The 23,209-nt window shown below is 46.7% G+C and overlaps 1 protein-coding gene across 6 annotated transcripts in view; it reads right to left on the reverse strand.

Moving 5' to 3' along the window:
• Positions 1-23,209, reverse strand: part of Osbpl9 (oxysterol binding protein like 9) — a 121,825-nt gene that overhangs the window by 93,935 nt on the left and 4,681 nt on the right. For 4 of the 6 annotated variants that reach the window (XM_021660874.2, XM_021660869.2, XM_021660860.2 and 1 more), the window contains exon 2: positions 5,899-5,949. The exons of the other annotated variants lie outside the window; for them this stretch is intronic. In XM_021660874.2, the coding sequence (XP_021516549.1) occupies positions 5,899-5,949 (51 nt within the window). The remainder of the gene's footprint in view (positions 1-5,898; positions 5,950-23,209) is intronic. 6 annotated transcript variants of the gene reach the window in all.

Consider the following 23,209-nt stretch of genomic DNA (forward strand, 5'->3'; position numbering starts at 1 on the left):
GAATTGCTGAGGAGTGTTACTAGTTTTTGCACGCTGCTCTCATATACAATTAGCTGCTGTTGTTTTTGAGACAGGGCCTTACTGGGTAGCTCTGGCTGACCTGGAAATTTCTTAGCGGGCCAGGTTAGCTTCAAACTCAGAGACCCACCTGCCTCTGCCTCCTGAGTGCTGGCTTAAAGGTGTGCACCACATCCAGCCCCATTTCCTTTTATGCTTTATTTTTTATATGTATGTATGTATGTATGTGCGTCTCTGTGCATGTATGTTATATATGTAAAGGTGCCCACGGATGCCAAAAGAAGGTGTTAGATACCCTGGAGCTGGCTTATAAGCAGTTGAGGGTCATCTGAAATGGGTGAACTCAAGTCCTTAGAAGAACAGTGTGTACCCTTAACCACTGTCTCATCCCTCTGGTCTCTCAACATCCAAACTTTTGCTCAAAGCTAGTTATACAGACAAATTTTCTGTAACTTTTTCACATCCTTTTATTTATTGGCGGGGGCCGGACAAGTGTGTCCTGGCACACGTGTGGAGGTTAGAGGGTGACTTATGAGCTGGCCTCTCTTTCTATCATGTGGGTCCTGGCAAGTGACCTCAGCTCATCTGGCCTGGCAGCAGGCATCTTTACCCACTGAGCCATCCCACCACTGCTTCTTGGGTTCTTGTGGCCTTTACGCACATGATCATGCTATCTACAAATGAGTAACTTTCATCCCCCATTCTGCTCTTTTTTATTTGTTCCTTATTCTCATATTACAACAAGTGCCAGGACCACTAGTACAGTTTATAGAAATATCTGCAAATTCAAGCTTTCTGACCAAGGCTTTTATCTCTTGCTTCTCCTTCATTTGCTATTCTGGGACCTGCAGAGTATCACACTGAAGCAGGAGCAAACACAGGCGCCCATCTTGCTGCTGATTTTATAGGGATTGTGAGGCTCAGAGTTGCTCAGCAGTTAGTGCTCACTGTGAAAGCGTTTAGCAAGCCCAGAGTCTGGATGGCCTGAACCCACATTAACGCTGCTCTGCCTATAAAGCCAGCATTTGAAGGCAGACAGGGACCCCTGCAGCAAAGGGACCAGCGTGGCGAGCCCAGAGTTCACTTGAGCAACCCTGCCTTGATAGAGAAGGTGGAGAGCAACTCAGGAAGATTCGATGTTAAGCCCCACATGTAGATGTACATGCACCTCCCACACAAGAACATGCATGCAAACCACATACACACAGAAAGTGTGAGAGAGACAGACAGACAGATTCAGACAGAGAGAGCGAGAGGGGGAGAGCGTGAGAGAGGAGGGGAGAGAGAGAGAGGAGGATTCCTCATCCAGGGTCTCTAACGCAGCAGGTTCAGTCACTACTACTTTTCAAATATATTAACAAATCTGATGCAGACAATTCTGTGAGTGAACAACATGATACCCAGTCTTGCTTTGCTTTGTTATTGTTGTGGATATGTGTGTGTGTTTAAGAGCTCAAAAATGAATGAAAAACGTTGGCTCCGTTCATACAGCTAGTTAAAGGCAGAATTCATTCTCAGCCTTCATTTCACAGATGTCATGCTCTTGTCTCTACTTCACACTCGAATGCAGTTACTTATTTTGCTTTTGGATAAAACATGGGGGTGGGGTTGAGGATCCGACCCAAGCACCAACCATTACTACTTCCTCAAGGCAAGTGCGCCATCTAGTGGCTCGCTTTGAAACCAACAAAGTCACGCATGCCTGTGTGGCCTTGCTGAGACTGGAAGTGACTGGAGTATGGCTCAGTAGGGGAGTGTGTTCACAGCACTGCCAAGCCCTGAGCTCAGTCCCTCCCTCCAGAAAAATGTCTGGGCCTGACGCCTTGCAAGGTGTCTCAGGCAGTAAGACGTGGACTCCTGAGATCCTGCACATACCACGAGTCTTTCTGCAAGCCAGTGAGCAGCACCCCACAGCCTCTGCATCAGCTCTTGCCTCCAGAATCCCGCCCTGCTTGAGTTCCCGTCCTGACTTCCTTCGATAATGAACGATGATATGGAAGTGTTAGCCAAATAAGCCCTCTCCTTCCCCAACTTGCTTTACGTCATGGTATTTCATCGAAGCAGAAGAAACATAGACAGTGTCTTAACCTCACAGAGGATGACCCTCCACCTCTGATCCTCCTGCCTCCACCTCCCCAGTGCTGGGCTTAGAGGCATTCACCACCCATGTCTGGTTTTAGGCAGCTCTGAGGATGGAACCCAGAGCCTCTTGCATGCTAGGAAGCACTCCACCAACTGAACTGTACCCCGGCCTTGTCATAAGTGCATTTCCATTACCCTGCCGTCCATATGCCAAGTAGCTAAAGCCCACAGAAGTCTGATAGAAATGTAGTATAATCTCCACTTAAAGAGAACTCAAACTCAAGCCTACAGCTGCCCTCTTTCAGTCAACCAAAGGGTGAAATGGGATTTAAATGTAGGTGTCTCTGTTCTTCTAGGCAGCAGGCAGGATTCGAAGAAAGACACTTGTTCTTGGATAATCTCTCCCGGGACCACGGATGAAACTGTATGTGACGAGATAGATCACTGCAATGCATATGTTAAATAGTAGCCAAAAGGTTCTCTAGCCTAAGCTAACTGCATGAGCCTTTTAAAAACAGAGTTGTCTATGATGGGACACTAGAAGGAGTCACAACACTCGGGGTCAATGTGTACTGTCCTACGAGGAGGAGACGGGGCAGTTAGGCCCAGCCTCCCAAAGCAGAGTAAGGGCCGTAAGAGACGGCAGCAACGAGAGCTCCAGGTGTTTACAAGCAACTAAATTTTACCAACAGCCTGCAAATGGTTCTTTCCCAAAGCCTCCAGAGAAGGCCATCCCAGTCACGCTGACGTCAGCCTTATAAGTCGTAGCAAAAAATCCCCCTGAGCTGTCTACCTGCAGAACTGTGGAGATTCCAGTGTATTTTTGAGTATGGTGACAAAATATGTTGGTCTGATATTACTTAGTGTTGCAGCACTAAGAACATTTATCCTGCTGTGCAACTGTCACCACCATCCGACTCCAGAAATTTCCTGTCCAAACTCAGCTCCATACCCACCAAGTAAGTTATTTCCATGCCCAGGCTGGAAACCACCATTTTATTTCCAGTTTGCATGAATTTGATGGTTCTTCTAACAGGACGATATTTGTGTTCTGTGGCTAGCATATTTTGCTTAGCATGACATCCTCACAATCCTCACATGTTAGCATAGGTGAAATTTTCCTTTCTTTTCTTAAGACTAAATAGCATTTGTCTTAGTTTCTTTCCCAGTTATGATAAAATGCCCTGAGAAAAGAGCAACTTGAGGGATAAAGGGTCTGTTTCCCTCCCTTTCTTCACTCACATTACAGTCCAGGAGCCCAGCCCAGGGGGTGGAGCCTTCCACGGTGGGTAGGTCTTCCCACCCCACTAACCCAATCAGAAGAGTTCCCGAGAGCAGAGGCTCATCCTCCTGGTGATTCCAGATCTCCAGTGAGGACTGAGCTAACTGGGCCAGGGTTCTGTGTGGTTCTGTGCATAGCCACATATGATATACAGATACATCCTTCAGTTTTCTGTGTATGGGCAAATATAAGGGCTGTGGCCTGAAGTCATTATCTTAAAATCTAGGCAAGTGAGAGGAAATAATTAAGCAGTTATCCTGCCTACTGGAGCTGCACTGTTAGGTAAACAGATAATAACATTAAGCATCACAAAATAACCACAACTATAGATTATCTCCATTTTGCCAACCCAATGAGAGTAAGTACTCACTGAGCATTAGCGTCTACTACGGTCAACAAGGAATGAGAACTGGACATGTGTCTCCTGCTTCAAGACGCCACCTAGTCTTGTCAGCAGGATCGAATGCGAGTCTGATGCAGTCTCTGGATGCAGCCGCCACCCAGAGCAGAAAGAGGAGAGAGGAAGGCGCTGACCCCAGGGTACTGTCAGTAGAAAGCACACTCTGCAAATTCCAGAGGTCTAGGGTAGAATACTTTGAGGGCCAAATGTGAACAAAAATCACAGTTTTACAGTGAGCAAACAAAGCTACAAACTTGCTACGTGCTGTCCCACAGCTCTCCAGAAGCAGATTGAAGCATTCCTGAGCTCAGGGCATGGAGACCAGCCCAGGAAACACAACAAACACCTAAAATATCAATTTAAAAATCCGTACAATTTAGGGATGTCACGCTACAAAATATAAAGAAATGCAGAGGGTGATGACTTAGCGGGCAGGAGGCACCTGACTGGGCAACGCCCAGGCTGCAGGGCAAAGCTCTCAGCCTGAAAGTCAGGCACAGGGAAGAATTCCACCATGTTTAAAAACCTACAACTAAGCAGTGCATTCACTGTGACAAGATAGTGGCCCAACTCCAACTACAATCCGCTGACCTGCTGCCCCAAGTCAGCCCTACCAAGGCCTCCCTGGGCCAGCCTCAAGCCAAGAGCAGTTAAAACCAGATGGAGTATAACTGGAACCAATAACAAGAAAATCCACTTGAAAAGTCTGTCTCAAAACAACAAGAAAGAAACCCAAATAAAAAAATAAAAACAACCTAAGTTGCTTTTTGTTTGTTTATTTGTTTGTTTGTTTGTTTTTCTGAGACAGAGTTTCTCTGTGTAGCCCTGGCTGTCCTGGAACTCACTCTGTAGACCAGGCTAGCCTCAAACTCAAGACCTGCATCTGCCTCCCGAGTGCTGAGACTTAAAGGTGAGTGCCACCTCTGCCCAGCCCCTATGTTGCTTTTTGAAAACCTTTAAGCTGTCATATGTCCAAGTTAGTCTTGTTTCCATTCTGCAAACCAGCCACCCTTACTCCCATCTTAGTTCAAGACTTTCCCCATTATGCCTAAGCTTAGAATTGTTTTCCAATTCTTGGTAGAACTGTTAATAAAGGTAGCAATGTTTACCAAATATATTCAATCTTCAAAAGTAAGGGTATAACCTAGGATCAGTTCAATGCACCATAGGAAAAAAAAAAAAAAGATAAGGGTGATGACAGCAAGCAAAGCATTTGAAAAGGAGAAAGTTGCCGGCACTGGAGGACTAGCTCTGGTGGAGTGAGTCTGCGGCCTGTGCTCCAGCCTGTGCTCCTCCTCAGCTGTCCCTGCTGAACAGTGGTAGGCAGTAAACAAGCAACTAAGAGCAGCAAAAGCCCAGAACTGCACTGTCCGATAAGGCAACCCACAGCCACAAACACAGTGAGCACATGGATGACCGTGATCTGTGCAGAAGACAGGCCAGACTTCTAGGACCTGAACGAAAAGTCATGGCAACGGTCTCTTTCTTTCAAGACAGGGTCTCACTATGCAACCCTGGCTAGCCTGGAGCTCACTATGGAGACAAGGCTGGCCTCAAACTCAGAGAGATCCACCTGCCTCAGCTCCCATGTTATGTAAGATACTTGTTAATAAGTATTGGCTGCCTGTTAGAGTAATATTTTGGACATATTGGCTCATTAATTTCATTCATTTGCATAATTCTCCTTTTTAAATGTGGGCTACCATCAGTTTTTAAGTTAAATGTGTGGTTCAGGTTATCTTTTGACCGCCCAGACTGCTATGCACACATTATCCAACAGCTGAGAAGAGAACAGCAGCTGCTGAGAGCTTTTCTCACTCTTTTCACCAACATACAGCTCACTTAATCCCAGCCTTGTCCTTTGTAAAATGAGGTTTCCAAGGAGAGCTGGGAGGTGCTTTAAGTCATGGATTAAAACACGAATCAAAGTAACTGAGTTCTAGTCCTCGTCCTGATACTTTCTACAAGTCACTTGGGGAAACCCAGTTTTCCTCACTGACACTTGGGTATTGGCCCCAGTGGCTAAGGAAGAAGTCAAGTTAAACCTAGATTCTGAGACTCCATCAAAAGATGTTTTTGGTGGAAAGTGGTCTTCATGAGTGGAAGGAGTACTCACCCTGAGCCGGACACACCCTCGTCGGGAGCCTCTCATCATCTTGTCCTTAGACTAGAAGAAAAACAAAACGCTCAGTAAGTAAAAGCTTACACAACTGTTTTGTTTGTTTGGTTTGGTTTGGGTTTGCTCTGTGCAGCCCTGGCTGTCCTGGACTCACTTTGTAGACCAGGCTGGCCTCAAACTCACAGAGATCCACCTGCCTCGGCCTAAAGGTGTTGGCCAATATGCCCGGCCTTAAAACAACTGTTTTTAGAGTTATCTGAGAACTAAAAATCAAGTAAATTTACAGAACTGACCATTCTTTCTGCCCATCACCTGCCCCAAGAGAAAGTGTCTCCTTTAGGGGAATTAAATCAAAACGGTTTGAAACGTAAACGGGCTGTGGTCTGCACACATCAACCTTGACCCTCATCTTCACTGCACTGCTCATCCTTCTGCATATCCCTTCACCACAGCCCAGCATGTCTCACCTGCGGTTTAAGGCTCCCCCCACTGACGCTGACAAAAGGCAAAGGGCCACACTGTGGGTGTGGCTGGCGCCCACGCTCTGTGTATGTGGTTCCCGGATGTCGCTTCTCGTCTAGGGCTCCTTGCTGCCTTGCTGCCACTCGAAGCGCTTTGGTTGCCTGATCTGGAACCTCATCTGTGAGTGGCCAGCGTCCTGTGTGTTTCCTGGTTGTGACGTGTGTCCCTGTGGGGCCTTCCTCAGAGGGTGAGAAGTCTATCCTGGCTTATCTTACGCTTCAGTATGGTGCTTGGTATACAGTAGGTGCTCAAAAAGCACTGTTGTCCCTTCTGTCCCCTCATTAGCCTCGGCGCAACACAGGCTGTCACAACAAGCACAGAGCTGACATCAAGCAAATGCCCCTGAAAGTAAACTGGCCACGCAGAGTACAGTAAGAGGGAGGGGAGGGTTTTTAAGAAAGATACTTCCGGAATAACTGATGCAGTCCATTCCCCATATAAGTGAGAAAACAATCAAAACAAGCCGATTCCATGTAACTGTACAACTGTCCCACTTGAAGCACAGATGCCCTAAAATGTCCAAATCTCTATGCAACAGGAACTCCTGTTCAGAAGTGATTGTGGATGACAGAGACATATATTTTAAGGAGAGAAAATCCTCACTAGCAAGCACAATCAAAGAGTTCCTTACTAACAACTCAGCTAGTGGAAACACTGCCAAGAGAGGCATCCTTAAGCATTTAATAACCTTCTTATGGACCTATATTTTTGTTTCTCCAAAACAAGAAAGGGGGCTAGAAAGATGGCTCAGGTTAAGAACCTTGGCTGTTCTTCCAAAGGTCCTGAGTTCAATTCCCAGCAACTACATGGTGGCTCAAAGCCATCTATACTGATCTAGTGCCTTCTTCTGTTGTGTAGGCAGAATGCTGTATGAAAAATAAATAAATAAATCTTTAAAAAAAACCAAACAAACAAAGGCAGGGTACAAAAACATTTATTAGGTTAGAATATAACCTATCAGATTAGAATACAAAGCTGTAAAGGGAGGAAAAAAAAAAAGGTGAAAGCCAGGACAGCCACCCTGAGCTGCCTGCATTGTAAAGCAGTTTTTAAAATCACAAGACACAGGCAAGACAGGCCGGTGCTGTGCTACCATTGGGTTATGAATTACGGAACACGGAGACAACTGGAAGCAATCACACAAACAGGAGAAGCCAATATGGGGTGTTCTACAACAGTTGACAGACTCACCTAAAATGTTAAAAAAACCCATAAACACGTAAACAGTAAACATAAACATGGCACACAAACAGTCATAACACAGAGCAAAGCCAGCACCAAGTTCCATGAGCTCCAGAGGGAGCTCTGAAGGGGCCAGAGATCTCAGAGTCTGGCCCTGGGCTGCAGGAAGGAAAGCACGCGGGCATGCAGGTAAGCACTGGGACATGCAGGTAAGCACTCGAAGCTGAGGAGCTGAGCCTGCTTCAGCCCCACCCTGGGTGGTTCCTAGGTCAGCAAGGTCTCCCTGAGGCTGTTGGATCCTTTCTTCCAGACTCAATAACCTGGAACCGCTCCCAGGCGGTGCCCAAGAACCGGAGTAAAGACCAGCAGGCCTGCTCTAACTCTGAGCCTGGCCACACAGCAAGCTCCAGGCCTGCCTGGGCCACATACAGAGACTGTTCAAAATACATGTAAATGTGTAAAGCAAAGCACAACAAAACAATCTTGCAGTCCAAAAGCCCCCACTGCTCCAGCAGCCCAGCCTGACTTCTCCCCGAACCCTCACCTTCACGCCTATGGGTTTTACCAGACTGTTCTCTGGCCTGCAGTGTTCACACAGGGTGCGGGTTCCCTAACGGGCTAATTCCTGCTTCCCCTCAGGGACTTCCAGCTGAAGCCCCGGAGCACATTATCACCGTTCCTGCCACAAGCCTTTCTTAAAGACACTCTTTCCCTTCATTAAACTCCCCTGGATTTCTCTGTGTTCCAATCAAAAGCAGTAGAACATGTCATGATTAAATTTTTCATTTTTCTTTGATCTCAAAGAATAATAAGTATTTTCTTTCCCAGCAGAGTCTGAAAAAATCATATCTTAGCAGAGGAAAGCCATTTAGGAGCATATGAAGAACCATTCAGCTCAATGTGCCATCTGCTGCCCGACAGGGCTCTGGCCTGCTGTACCGAGCTATGCTTCATCACTTAGATGACTTCAGTAGCCCACTTCAGAAGCCACCTGTAGGGCCAGGAAAGATGACCCAGAGGCTGGGAGCACCAGCTGCTCCTGCGGAGGACCTGGGTTCCGTTCCCAGCACCGCATGGTACCAGCTCCAGGGACTGAGCACCCGTTTCTGGCCTCTAAGGGCACTGTACGTATCAGGCACTTACACACGTGCAAGCACACACAAAATAAAATTGTAAAGTATTTTTTCTTACTCTTCAAGAGCCAGCCAGATGGCCCACTGGGTACAAGCCCTACAGCTAACCTAGAACCCTTGCTGGGAGGAGAGACTGACTCCGAAAGTAGTTTTCTGGGCTCCACACCTGTGCCTTGACACATCTGTTATACAACACACACACACACACGCAACTCACACACACGTACACCACAGACAAGAAATTAACACTTTTGTTAATTAAGAAATACTCTAGGGCTGGAGAGATGGGAGAGATGGCTCAGCCGTTAAAGGCCCGGCTCACAACCATAAATATAAGAAAGACTCAAAATATTCTCTTTTAGGCTTCACGGCTGCAGACACCGCTAATGTCAAATGTAGTCTTTAAATGCACAAAAACATTTCAGTCCCTTACAATTTCTAGAGTTACTTATAAGCTCCAGATATCCAGGGATAAAGGACGTGCTACAGACAGCACAGTCTATGAACCTCGGCGGCTGTGGAGTGCTGAAATGGCTCTGCCGGTTTACCAACAGTGCAGCCTTGACTGCGCTTCTGTTCCCTGTTGGTAAAATGGAGACCTGAGGTTGTCCAAGTGTGGAAAGCCTGCAGCACACCCCTGTAAAGGTGGAGCGAGGTTTAGGCTCCTACTTTATAATCAGCAAACACAATCTGTAGTGGTGCTCTTTAAAACTGAACAGGCCCTGTTCTCACGAGGGACAAATTTTATCAGCGTTCAGCCCGGAACTGCCCAGGCAGGAGCAGAGATAGTCTAAAGAAAGCATGCGCGCCTCCTCCTACCGTTATCAGACTCTGAGAGAATGGCCCCCAAGGAATTGGAATTTCCCAGGAATCCTGGTGCGGGCAGAGAGATATACTTATCAGAGAGATTTCACACAATTCTAACCTCTTGCAAGACCAGGAACGAAGAGGTCAGTGCCGGCAGGTTACGCGTGACTCAACTGTGTGCACACCTCTCGCCCTCTGTTGCCATCTGAACCTGGAGTCTGGCCCCTGAAGGACACAGAACCACTGCACACCCCTTTCTGCTTCTCACTGTTATTTGTCGCTTTAATTGGCCCCCTGGGGGAAGGTGGACTGTCTGTAGCTGGTCAGGGCTCCAAGACACAGACTCCGACCCCAATAACTCTGGTAAGAATGACATCACTCCCAAATACATGTTAACACCTAAAACTTAAGAGCAGCTCAAAGGTCTCTCTCCAGTCTTCTTGGGCGGGATCCGATGAGCAGAACAGGACAGCCTGTAACTTCCTTGCTGAAATTCCATTAACCCAGGGCAATCAGAAGTCAGGCGACGACAGAGGAGGATGCTCAAAGTCCAACCAGCTAGAGCAAGGGGAGCTGTCTCAGGCCACCCTCCCACCCCCAAAGTCACTTCTTCCTCCTTAGAGGTGTCACTCCTCACTGTGAAAAGACAGCCACAGACAGCTGATTCATCCTGGAGCCCTGCTGTGTGTCTCCTGGGTGCCCTCATAAACTCGTGTGTACTTTCTCTTGTTAATGCCTGACTACCTTAAATAACACGTAGACTGCTCCAATAAAAATTTTTTTAAAAGCACCAAAAGTCTGTACTCTCCCTATCCTGCTCAGTCTCTCCAGCTGCAGTTTTTATGCTGTGTCATGTCTGTATGCCTGTTTTCCTTGTTACATAGGAAGGCTAATTATCATTTTTCCATTATTACTTTTAACCTGTTTCCCAGAGCCATGTTCACTGCACACCTGCCTCTGGCCTCCTCTCTTAGGCATCCTACTCATTTGACAAACACAATATACCTGAAATTTGCTTATTTAGTCCCAATTCAGGCTATTCAATACTCCCAGGTAAAACAGAAAAAAATTTTTCTGATAACTTTCTGAGTTGTTTTGTTGAGATGGAGTAACCCAGGTCTCAAACTAGCTATGTAGCCAAGTAACCCTGAATCCTTCGTCCTTCTGCCTTCACCTCCCAAGTACTGGGATGACAAGCACGCATTCCGGGTGTTTTTTCCTTTTTATTACATTTGTTTACTGGGGGCGGGGGGTACATGCACTTTTGATGATAAGTACCCCACTCCTAATTTCAGGTTTTGTTTACTGAGACCCGAACCCCTAGACCTAGATTATTACATACAATTGTGAGTTGCCATGTGGGTGCTGGGTCCTCTTCAAAGGCAGCGATGTGTTCGCAATTGCTGAACCACCTCTTCATCCCTGGAGTAGCTACCTATTTGTATGTTAATTGTAACTCTTAACTCTCCAACATATTTCTAAGCTTTAAAAAAATCAATTCGGTATATTTTTAGCATGCATTAGATACCGAAAATGGGGGGCTGGGATGCAGCTACGTGATAGATGGCTTCTTTAGCATGCATGAGGTCCTGGATACTGGATCCAGAACAGCACAGAACGAAGGGGAGCCAGGGGAAGGAATGGGGGCCTGACTCAGAAACTCAAGATTCTGGCTTGAAGCCACTATACGTGCTATCTATGAAAACCTGTTTAGTTAAAGTATAAATGTGGGTTTATACTACTTCACAAAGGAAATGTGTTAGGAAAAGCTTCCTACAAACTCATTTAAAACTCACTGGATAAGATCAGTTTGCCATTTACACCAATCCTGCTATCCTTGCACAAAGCAAAGAGCGTCTCCCAAGCCTGTTAAATAAAGACACTTAAACATTTGTTTGAATACTAATACTTTGCTTAAAATACATTTTCTTACACAAGAGTCTCACCTGACTTGCTGCACCTCTCTCTCAGCTTCTGCTCTGATGTCTCTGTGCCCTCACATAGCACATCTATTATCTCGCCGGATAATGTATGTGTGCCTCATCGTTTTTTTCTAAAAAGACAAGGTGTCTGATTTATTCCTCTTCTTTCCCCCTAATCTGGCACCCAACCATCCTTCTGTAAAGACTAAAACACATTTAGTAAATGACAGTGGCATTGTAAGGACCAAAAATGTGAGCAAAAGTCAACATGCTTTAGCACCGAGCCTGCTGGTGGATCGTCCCCACAGGCCATGTGTGCCTAGCCAGTGTTGCAACCTGGACCTCCTATCCTGGTGCAGGACAGCAATGTCCAGTGCACTAACTACGAAGACCAAAACCATGAACACAGAAACACTTGCTCTCAGAAGTGGGATATATAAGAAAAGGACAGGAACTTTGCAGGATGATAATTCTCTATGCTTCGATTAGGTTATAGTGATGAGGATATAAAGAAATGGAAGTCACTTAACTATACGTGAAATGGGTTTTTTTGCTGTTGCTGTACTTTGTTTTGTTGTTGTTGTTGTACTTGGTACAATCAGCCGAAAGCAGGTCAAAACGAGAACCACAGAGTGTGGGTTCTGGTAAAGGGTGTGTCTCCGTGTCGATACTGCATTTCCTTGTCACGCCATTAAACATCTGTAGCAGGAGACTGCCCTTGGCCTGTGCTGCTTATGAACTTGGCATCCCACATCCCTGCTTTCAGGAGCTACACATCTAGTGCAGCAGGCAGACAGCGAAGCTGCTGCTCCACTTCTCGCTGTGAATTAGTGAGCAGGACACGCTGGCTTTGGGCGAGACCACGTACATATCTCAGGGTGTTACAAACGCTGGCGCTGGTTATCACTACCCACGTGTGCTGGCCAAAGCCTGTGCCAGTGCTTTCCTTACGGGCAGGTCTGCCACAGTGCGATTCCGAGACAAGCTCCTTTTCTACTTATTTGTCACAGACAGGGTTTCACTCCAGTCTGTAACACATGCTGGCCTGGAATACACAGCAATCTCTTGCCTTGCTCAAAAGACAACTTTTGTTTGTTTTGTTTATGACAAAAGACAACTCTTTATACGTAATTTTTGATTGAATCTTTCAAAATTTTGCGTCATTCACCCCAATCCCACTCATCTCCCCACCCTTCCATATCTGCCCTCCACCCTTGTAGCCTCACTGTCAAAAATTAAAATTAAAAAAGAAAAGAACAACAACAAAATCCATGTTGCCCACCCCTCTGGCAAGGGCCTGCCCCCATGTCCACTGCTGCCTTCTGCGTGTGGACCATTCCACATTCCATTCCGCTCCTGCCTTTCCCGCATCCTGAGTGTGTACCTTTCCTCCAACTGCTTTACCTCAGGAGTTCACGGCACTGGGCCATTAGGCTAGTCTGAGGCCCCCAGCTTCTGCTACCACATCCATGCTGGACCTTCCTCGAGACTCTCAGACATCCTGCTGTTGCCCTGAGTCCTGGGCATCCTGAGGCTATGGGTCCCTTCACCAGCAGCTCACAGATGGGAAAGGGATGGGTGGCAGTTGAGTTGGTCAGGCTGCCAGCCTTCCCAAGTCCACACCACCACAGCCAGCTCTCCCGCTGGCCAGGTGAGGGGCAGGTCCAACCTCTTCTGAGCCACGTGGTGGCCAATGGCACATGGGGAGGAGCCAGCCCAGCACAGTCCTCAGACACCAGAATGGTTTCAGACTGCAGTACAGGCCATGGATATCCTCACAGCCTTCAGCGTCAGTGCAGGCCACAGACATCCTCACAGCCTTCAGTCGTAGTGCAAGCCACAGATATCCTCATAGCCTCCGGCGGTAGTGCAGGCCACAGACATCCTCACAGGCTTCAGCGGCAGTACAGGCCACCGGACATCAACTTAGAGCCACACTGCAGAGGACCATAGGCCCAGACAGGGCCCTTGGCGGCAGCATGGCCCAGACATCACCATGGCCTCTGGTAGCTGCATAGGTCTCTCACATCAGGCTGCGGCTCACTGCTGGTGTGTCTCCAGTTCCACCTCTCCTCATAGCTCACAGGCCACTTGGCTTTTCTCTCTCCCACCACGCCATATACTCACTTGCTTCCTGCAGTGCTTTCCCAGCTGAGAAAAGACAACTTTTAAGAATCAGTTCTCTCCCTCCACCATGAGTTCCCGGGATCAAATTTGGGGTGTCCAGCTAGGAGAGCAGGAGTTTTTTACCTGCTGGGCCATGTCGCCTGCCCTAACTGCAACTATTTCATAACTGAGAAACCAAAGGGAAATGTTGAAAAAAACTTGACCATCGTCAATCACAGACAGCAAGCGAGAGAATCAGAGTACAAACCGCAGGTATGTCTACACTGGTCCAGTAAGCCTGCATAATCCAAGATTTCCTTAAAGTGTCTCTGTGGCCAGGGACTGACTAGTGCCCTTCCTGTCCTCGGGGAGATTTCACCCACAGAGCGGTCAGCAGTGCGCGCTCACAGGCCAGGGCCCTGCTTCCTTCTCAGTTGCCTGGTTCACAAACTCTAAGACAGCCCACTCAGCAAACACGCCTGCATCTTTTAAGCCATCACCTTTTGGTATCTCTTCAAATTCACAGGTGTAGAAAGGTAATATGCATATGTTATGAGAATCAGGTAGAAACCAGACCTGCCATACAGCCCGGGGTAACCAGGCAGGCAGAGCTCACAGCACATTGCGACCTCTGCAGCACAGCATATACATATTTATAAGAGTAGTGACGACTATAAATAGCCACACATTAATTCAACACAGGCTTTGCTTTCAAACAAAAATGTCATAAATTTAGAGAAAAGGCTTTCAGAATTCAAAGCGTTGGGGATTTCAAACTTAGGAGTGAAGGCTGGCGCTCTGGCATTCTACCTAGGAATCTGCACTGTGAGAGGCAGGCTTTCACTGCCGGCCTGGAGCTCACCATACTGCCCTGGGTTTGGGTTCTGAGGGTTGGATCCAGGGAGGCGGGTACGCTAGGCAAACACTCCCCACTAAGCTCAGCCCCAGCCCTCTCACTGTCTGTTTGGTTTGTTCAGGGGTTTCTGAAACAGGATTGTCCTGGCCCAGAACCTTGAACTCTGGGTCATCCCTCTGCCTCCGTCTCCAGAGCACTAGGATTTCAAGGGCCCTGACTCCACACTGGGCTCTTTCACTCTTCTTTTTATGAGGACAATTTTATCTTTGAAGGAGAATTTCAGGCTAACAACTCAGGGAAGAGAACCATCAGTTCAATTAGGGACAGCCATGAAGACTTAGGAGTTTGCATTCTTTATCAAGTTAAATATTAAATACTAAAAAGCAGCACACGCTTCACAAATTATTTACATCACGTCAGTAATGTGCACTAGGCCTCAATGCGGACTTGTTTTGTTTGCCAAATACCACCCCAAACACTCAATATTGATTCATGCTTTTTTTAAAGAGTTGACGAAGGAAAATAATGAGGAAGTGTTAAATTCTAAGCACTCTGTGCTTCAATATTAGTATTTGCCCCCTAAACTGTGAAATTATAATCTATTATTTATCATTCAATTTCATATCTTTATCAAAAATCGCCTGAGGAACTTTTTTCTGACTTAAAAAAAGACCCAATATGGGTACAAAATAAAATGAGAAAAGTGAACTAGAAGAAAAGCCCTAACATTTTAAAGAGTGAACCATGGTCTTGGCAGAGAGTGAGCTATGGCCCTGTGGAGAGCCATGGCCCGGGAAGAGTGAGCCGTGGTCTGGTGGACAGTGGCCTGGAAGAGAGTGAGCTGTGGAGAGTGGACCATGGTCTCGGTGGACAGTGAGCTGTGGCCCGGTGGACAATGAGCGGTGGTCCTGGTGGAGAGTGAGCTGTGGTCTCAGTGGAGAGTGAGCCGTCACCCGGTGGACAGCGAGCCGTGGTCTCGGTGGACAGTGAGCCTGGTTTCAGTGAAGAATGAGCCATGGGCTGGTGAAGAGAGAGCCGGGGCCTGGTGGACAGTGAGCCATGGTCTCAGTGGACAGTGAGCTGTGGTCTCCGTGGAGAGAGGCACTCACTACAAAATGGCGACCTGAGTTTGATTCCCAGAACACACAGGGCAAAGAACTGACTACCACAAGCTGTTCTCTGAGCCCAGTATGTGTGCTATGATGGACATCTGCACACATGCACACACATGGACACACACAAGCAAATGAAAAGGCAGCCCCCAACTTTAAATACATGTAACTCAGAAACACAAATCTCGTTAGCAAGAACAGCAGCTGGACCCATGAAGCTTCGACGCTGTAGCATCCCCACACTCACTCTGCAGAGCCCAATTTAGAAAAGGGCTGTGCTCCAAAACTCCTTGATCATATTTGGAGCTTAGGATTCCGAAAAGAATGTTTGCAAAAAAATCTGTTCAAGTTGATTCCCAAGTTAGCTAGCGAAAGCATTTGAAATCTAGTATGTAAATATAAAAAGAGGTAAATATTAAGAATCAACCAACGCTTCTTCAGAAACCATTTCCGTAAAGAATTTCTATCACCAAGGTGAGAATAAGGAAGTAGCTGAGACTCCAGAGCCATGCGTAAGGGTTAAGAAATTCCCTAAGACTTGAGACTAGAAATGTTTTGCTTTTAAAATGAGAGGAAAACCATTTTGTAAGGCAGTTTCAAATCAACGCAAGCAAACAAGCCCTGGTTCATTACCAATCCTAATCGCTTTGAAATGTTCAAGACTCAGAAAAGAGAGACCCAGGTATGCTGGTGCCGTCGCCTAGCCCCAGCACCCTGTGGCGGGGGGCCGAAAGCCAGCGAGGCCAGCCCTGGCCACACAGTGAGGTCCTGATACTAAAACCACGACAGAAGCTGATCGTTAAAGTGTGGCACACACAGCACAGGGGCTACCTACCGGAGATTTATTCTTATTTCCCAAATCCAGCTGACTAAACTCAAAGGCAAAAGTATCTCAGCTGAAATGTGCACATGAAGCGTCCCCACGGGAGACCTGTGCTAGAGGCCTGGCTGCCTGTGAGGGGTCAGGCCCTGAAGGCTCACCTAGTCCGGGAGTCAAAACCTGGTCCAAACCACTGCGGGGTGATGGGTGCCGGGAATGCTGGGAAATGGCCTAGTCACGGGAGCAGGGGCTGGGCTGTGTCCTGTACCTCCCTCAGCGCCACCCCAGTCCACTTGCTGATCACTGTAAAGTGACCTGCTCTGCCCTGCTCCCAGCAAGGACAGTGGTCCTCACCTTGGGCAGAAACGCCACATGGAGAGCACCTTGTGATTGTGGACACGATCAGGTGCTGTTCTATGACATTAGAGGAGTCGCTGATGTCTGAGATTTGATGCCGAGAGTGTATGGCCCCAGGAGAATAAACTGGACCCTCTGTGCATTAAAGGGCACTACCAACAGAGATGCCACAGCATGTGCACCAGTGCAAGTGCCCGCTTACCATGCACAGCTCTGACGTGTGCACTAACACTGCACCCGAAAGAAAAAGGAATGAGGTCTCAAACAGAGCAGATCTCAAACAGAGCAGTCGCAAACCAAGCGCTAATACCAAATCGGTACCCTGGAAACAGAAAGTTCAGCTGGGCATGGTGGCAATGCCTGCACCCAAAGCAGAAAAATCAGAAGTTCAAGGTCATCCTCAGCTACATGGATAGTTTGAACCCAGCAAGGGCCACAGGAGACTCTGTCTCAACAAGGTGGAGAGGAAAAAAAATCAAACTCTTTATTTTAAAAATTGTGTGTGCGCGCGTGCGTGCCACGCCACACATGTGGAGGGCAGAGAAGAACTTGCAGGGACCAATTCTCACCTCTCCGCCTACCACGTGGGTCCCAAAGACTCACACTCAGGTCATCGCGGTCTTGGCAGCAATCACCCTGAGTCACTGAGCCATCTCCCTGCCCCAAACCCTTGCAACAAAAAAAGAAAAATAATAATGAAACTTGGACTCTAAAATTGGTGTGGCTATGCACCAGTATTTCTCCAAAGACCTTCAACTGATCAATGACACATGAAAAGGTAGAAGAACCATAATGAGAACACAAGTGAGAAAGCGGGTAGCTCACACCCTTTGGGACGACTGAGCAAACTGAAGGAACAGACGGTCCTGAAACTGGATCCCTCACACAGCTAGAGAGCCACCCGAAAAACAGTCTGGTGGCTCCGCAAAGGGTTGGACTAGGAGTGATCACAGGACCGGGCAACTCCAATCCTAGATCTATACCAAGAAATGGAAATGGACTCTTACAGCAAAACTTGCACACACAAGCTCATGGTGGCATTAGTCCTAACAGTCAAAAAGCATTAACAATCCATCTCTATCAACTGTCTCTGATGAATGTTGTTGTTTATTAATATTTATTACTGATTTATCTTTTAATTAAACAGTGGTTATTCCTAATCTAGCTGTAAATCACCACGCAGAGACTGGGATATATTTAGTTAACCTAGAGCACAATGCTGGGCCATAGTTACTCCATCCTAAACACCCAAACCCACATAATTTCCTACCATTCAGATTCACCCATTATACTTGCTTTTAGTCATACGTTTGGTCCGGTTCATCTCTCCTCATGGTCTGAAGTCCTGCCCTGGCCATCTTGCTCTCCTCTCTGCCCACTGGATTACTTCTCTCCCCTCCGGACCAGGATATCCCACCCTAGTCTCTCCATTGCCCAGCATTGTGCTCTGGTTAATTAAATAAACCCCAGTCTCTGTGTGGCGATTTGGGTATACAGCTGGTTTAGGAATAACCGCTGCTTAACTAAAAGATGAATCAATAATAAATCTTAATAACCCACAACAGAGGAGTGAAATAAGATGTGGAATGTGCACACAAACACCCAGTGCTGCCTTCCAGACACAACAGGGTGCAAGCACACATGAACTCCCAGACACTGTGACAGCATGCCTAAGACCGCACAAGCTCAAACCATACGAAAGCCCAGCATGAACACAAAGGCTGCCCCTGAAAGAGACCATTGCCACGGACAGCTGCGGGAACCAGGAAACCAGTTTTCTCCATTGACCCCGGAACTAGAACAGAGTCCACGCTCAGGAGTAAAAGTGCTCCGTGCTTTTTACGTGTTTTTTGTTTTGTTTCGGTATTTTTAGTCACATTAGTTTTGTTTGTTTGTTGACTAGTTGGTTTTGATTTTCATGTTTTGTTGGAGAGAGAAAAAGCGAAAGAGAATGAAGATGGGTGGGTAGGGAGGAAGGGAGGACCTGGGAGGATGTGGGGGAGGGGAGAAATATGATCAGACAATACACTGTATGGAAAAGGCTTTTAAATAATTAAAAAAGAAAATATCTAAGCCACAACACCTTGCAGTAGGTAAGTAAAAACTCAGTGCTACAAAGAACTAATATATACCACACTCGGGCAGACCTTGGGAAGTACTGAAGGGACTTGCAGATGAAGCGCTGGCAAGAAGCAAACGACCATCAATAGAGTTTAAAGAGTGAAGAAAGGTTTCTAAACTGTGGAGAAGTCACGGTTTGCCGAGTTTACTAAAAACAGCAAATTGCATTAATTTAGATGAATGAACTACGAAATGTGAATTAAATCCAAATAAAGCTATTGAGGTACAGAGAGCAGAAAGCATGAGGCCCGGTGCGCCATCATGGAGAAGGACAGCCTGTGGGTACATGAAAACAATAGGCAGTCTAAAATCTACACAGAACTGTTGACTCGGTGGAGAGGAGAACTGGATCCCCCTCCAGAGGACCCAGGTTCAATTCCCAGCACCACATGGTGGCTCACAACCTCTGTAACTCCAGCTCGAAGAGAGCTGGTGCTTCTGCCCCAGCAGCACGTACACTCTCGTGCACACATTCACAAGCACACACACATGCAACTACAGATAGCTAAAAATAATAGTAAAATGAATCTTTAAAAAAAATAAGCCTTTTAAAAAACCTGTCACAGCTAAGATGCTTGTTAAGGTCTATTTTTTTTTTTTTTTTTTTTGGTTTTTGGTTTTGTTATTTTGTTTTGTTTTTTTGGATTTTGGGTTTTGTTTTTGTTTTTGTTTGGTTTTGGGGTTTTAGTTTTTAGTTTTTTGAGACACAGTCTCTGTGTAGCCTTTGCTGTCCCAGACTCACTCTGTAGACAAGGCTGGCCTTGAACGCTGCCCCCCTGAGTGCTGAGATTACAGATGTGCACCCACCACACCCAGCTACTTAATAAGATCTTTAACAGACAATGAAAGCTCACACAGCTAGGACTTAAAGATAATGAGAAAAAGAGGAAATAAAGCAAAGGATAAAACCCACAGAATAAAATCCTTGAAAACTCAGAGCCCAGGAAAGCCAGCGCACAGCGGATGCCCTCTTCCACATGAAGGAGGCGAAAGAACAAAGTATCTAGATAGGTGAGAGGGTGTAGTTCTGAGTGCTGCCGGCAAGACTGGTTTACTGTCCCTGGCCGGGGAAGGCCTTCCTGTGAGGAAGAGGGAGTTGAGAAATCCAGCAGCCTCGGAGGCACAGAGCATCTTCACCCAGGTGTTCATATACCCAGCTCTGCCATAATTACTGCCAAGTCAGCCACGTCCTATGTGGAAGCAAGCAGATACTAAGTCTGAAATCAGCTATATAACAAGATCTTGTCTCAAAAAACAAAATGCTGCTAAAATAAAATACAAAAAAAAAAAAAAAAGTGAACACAGAGGCCTTATGTGGACAAAATCCAGGAAATAAACTGTAATTAATAAAAAAAATAGCTTTTTTAAATTTATTTTTAAAAAGAAATCCATGCACTCAGGAAGCTGAAGCAGAAAGTTAGCTGAAGGCTGTCAGTTAGCCTGCGCTATCTAGCAAGACTCTATCTCAAATCTATCTCAAAATAAGGGAAAGATGGAGGCTAAGGAGGGGGACGAGGAGGGAAGGAGGGCGGGAGGGCAGGCCAGTCCTAGTCTGAAGAGATAGTCCTTAAAATAAAGTTATTAAGAAGGAAAAATAATTATTCAGCCAGCCATTTGTTTGCTTTTCTCTATCAGTATTAAAATAATGTGATTCTTTTTTGAGACAGGGTTTCCCTGTGTAGCCCTGGCTGTCCTAGACTCAGGCTGTAGACCAGGCTGGACTCGAACTCACAGAGATCCACCTGCCCCTGCCCCCCTCCCCCCGAGTGCTGGGATTAAAGGTGTGCACATGTGTGTTGGAGATATTTGCACAGCAGGCCGTCTACAGACCAAGCCACTCTCCAGCCCCCAGCACTCAGGATGTGTGTGTGTGGATCTTGTGCAGAGCCCGGACTAAAGCAAGGCTGGGCGTGGTGGTGAAGACTGCCAGGAAGCCACACACACTCAGCATCTGATACCATTAAAGCATTACTGTCCGACAATAATGTCGGTATCTTAGTAACATTCTTAAAAATGAGAGACCTTAGACCACTGGGATGGCAGAGCAGAGGGACCTGTCATCAAGCCTGAGGAGCTAGCTGAGTTCTAACCCCAGAACCCGCATGCCGGACACACAGAACTGACTCAGGCTAGTTGTCCTCTGGGAATACTCAATATGCACAGGTGAGCACACGCAGTACAATTTAATTTTAAAACGCTCTTTAAGAACTCTTAATGTCTAGGAAGACACGCTGAAATAGTCACAAATAAACCTTAATATAGTATTTAAAGAATGTTTTAAAATAATCCAGTTGAGCTGGGTGCAGTGGCACACACCTGTAATCCCAGTACTTGGGGAGGCAAAGGCAGGTGGATCTCTGTGAGTTCGAGGCCAGCCTGAACTACAAAGTGAGTTCAGGACAGCCAAGGCTACACAGGGAAACCCTGGCTCTAAAACCAAAATAATAATAACAATAATAATAATCCAATTTAGCTGGGCATGGCACCCCTCACCGGCAATCCTGTGAGTTTAAGAATAGCTCTGGCTACACAGTGAGACCCTGTCTTCACACGCGCACACGCACGCACTGGGTGTGGTGCCATACATCTGTGGTCCCCCTGCTTGGGACGTAGAGGCAGGAGGATCAGCTCAAGGTCATCTTTAGCTATAAGGGTCTGAGGACAGCCCAGGCTCCACAAGAGCCCGTGGAAAGAAGGAAGAGCAGGAAGGAACAGAGAAGAAAGGAGCTGATGGCAGTACTAATAAAGAGCTGCCACATGCTGAGGGTTGTCTGGGCGTCAATAACTCACTGTGCTATCCTCTTTTTACAAGTTTGAAATTTTCTACAGTAAAAGTATTTTCAATAATAAAAGCACTTAGGATATGGCTCTTCAGCGCCCTAAGGATAAAGTTCAAATTGCTTAGCATTTCAAGTTGAAATGCCAAGAAAGCCTTTCCTGACCCACCACACCCCGCTTCTGCTAGCTAAGCGGGCAAGGTCGATTCACCACAGCCAACCTCTGACCCAAACTCCTTACCTGCCTCTTCCAAAAGCATTTCCGCCCTGCGTCTCCCTCTCTGCTCATGTGCTTAACCTCTCTCTCTTCACCACTCAGGTCGCAACAACCCTGTTTCCTCTGGAAAACCTATCCCAGCCTGCTAAGACTGTCAGAGGTACCCCAACATCACATGCACCCCAAAGCTTCTAGCTGCGATGCCCTCCAGCACACTGGAGGTGTTAGGACAATAAGGTGGCTTCCATGTCATTTGCTAAGGATTTCTCAGTAAAAGGTTCTGAACAGTAGATACTCTAGAAATACTTGCCAAGTAAGCGAATTATACACTCTCCCAACTTCCTCACCTTCCAACCCCTCAAAAAACTATCTCCTCCAATATTCCTCCCTTCTTGTTTCTTTTTTACGATCGTGACTCACATTAATAGCTGATATAGTTCCATAGTGTTCTCAAACTTAAATCCTTAGCTGTCTCTGGCCAGACTGTCTAGTAACAAAAATAGAGCTCACAGCCCAGGCATCGGTGGTGGTGGTGGTGGTGCACGCCTTTAATCCCAGCAATTGGGAGCCTTGTCTACAGAGAGAGTTCCTGGACAGCCAGGGCTACACAGGGCAACCCTGTCTTGAGAAACTACAAATAAATAAATAAATAAGATTCACATTTGAGGCCAACCTGTAGAGTGCTGAAGAGATGGCTCAGTCAGTACAGTGCCCAGCACACAAGCATGAGGCCCTAAGTTTGGGTCCCAAGGACTGGCATAAAGCCAGGCACACCAACCAGGCGTCTGCGACACCAGCGCTGGGGCTGGAAACATAGGAGTAGGTGGATCCCTGGGACACAGTGGCAAGCCAGAAGAGACAAAGGGTGAGCTTCAGTTCAATCTGGTCTCAAAAACTATGGCAGAAGGGGCTGGAGAGACAGCTCAGCACTCCAGGGTGCTGGCTGCTCTTCCAGAGGACCTGGATTTAACTCCCGGAACCCAAAAGGAAGCTCAAACGCCAATTCCAGGGAATCTGACTCACTCCTGCGTCAGGCACACGCGTGATGCACAGACATGCATGCAAGCAAAACATCCATTTACATAAAATTTAATTTTTTTAAATAAATAAAATGGACGACTGAGCAAGACAGTGTCAACCCTCACACACACACTGGACACATGCAGGTGGACACATAATGTACTATACACAAACAATTTAAAAACTAAAATGACAACAACAATGCAATGAGAAACAGCTCTGTGCTGGCACCCAGTAAGGGCTTATCTATCTCCAGGCCTGAACTATGACTCCATACATCTTGTAGATTCAATCTCCTATCATCTCTCAAATACATCTTCATATTAGTGCTGCTGAGAAACTTGCAAAACCTTCCC

The sequence above is a fragment of the Meriones unguiculatus genome, chromosome 12 (assembly GCF_030254825.1).
Source record: "Meriones unguiculatus strain TT.TT164.6M chromosome 12, Bangor_MerUng_6.1, whole genome shotgun sequence".
Classification (NCBI taxonomy): domain Eukaryota; kingdom Metazoa; phylum Chordata; class Mammalia; order Rodentia; family Muridae; genus Meriones; species Meriones unguiculatus.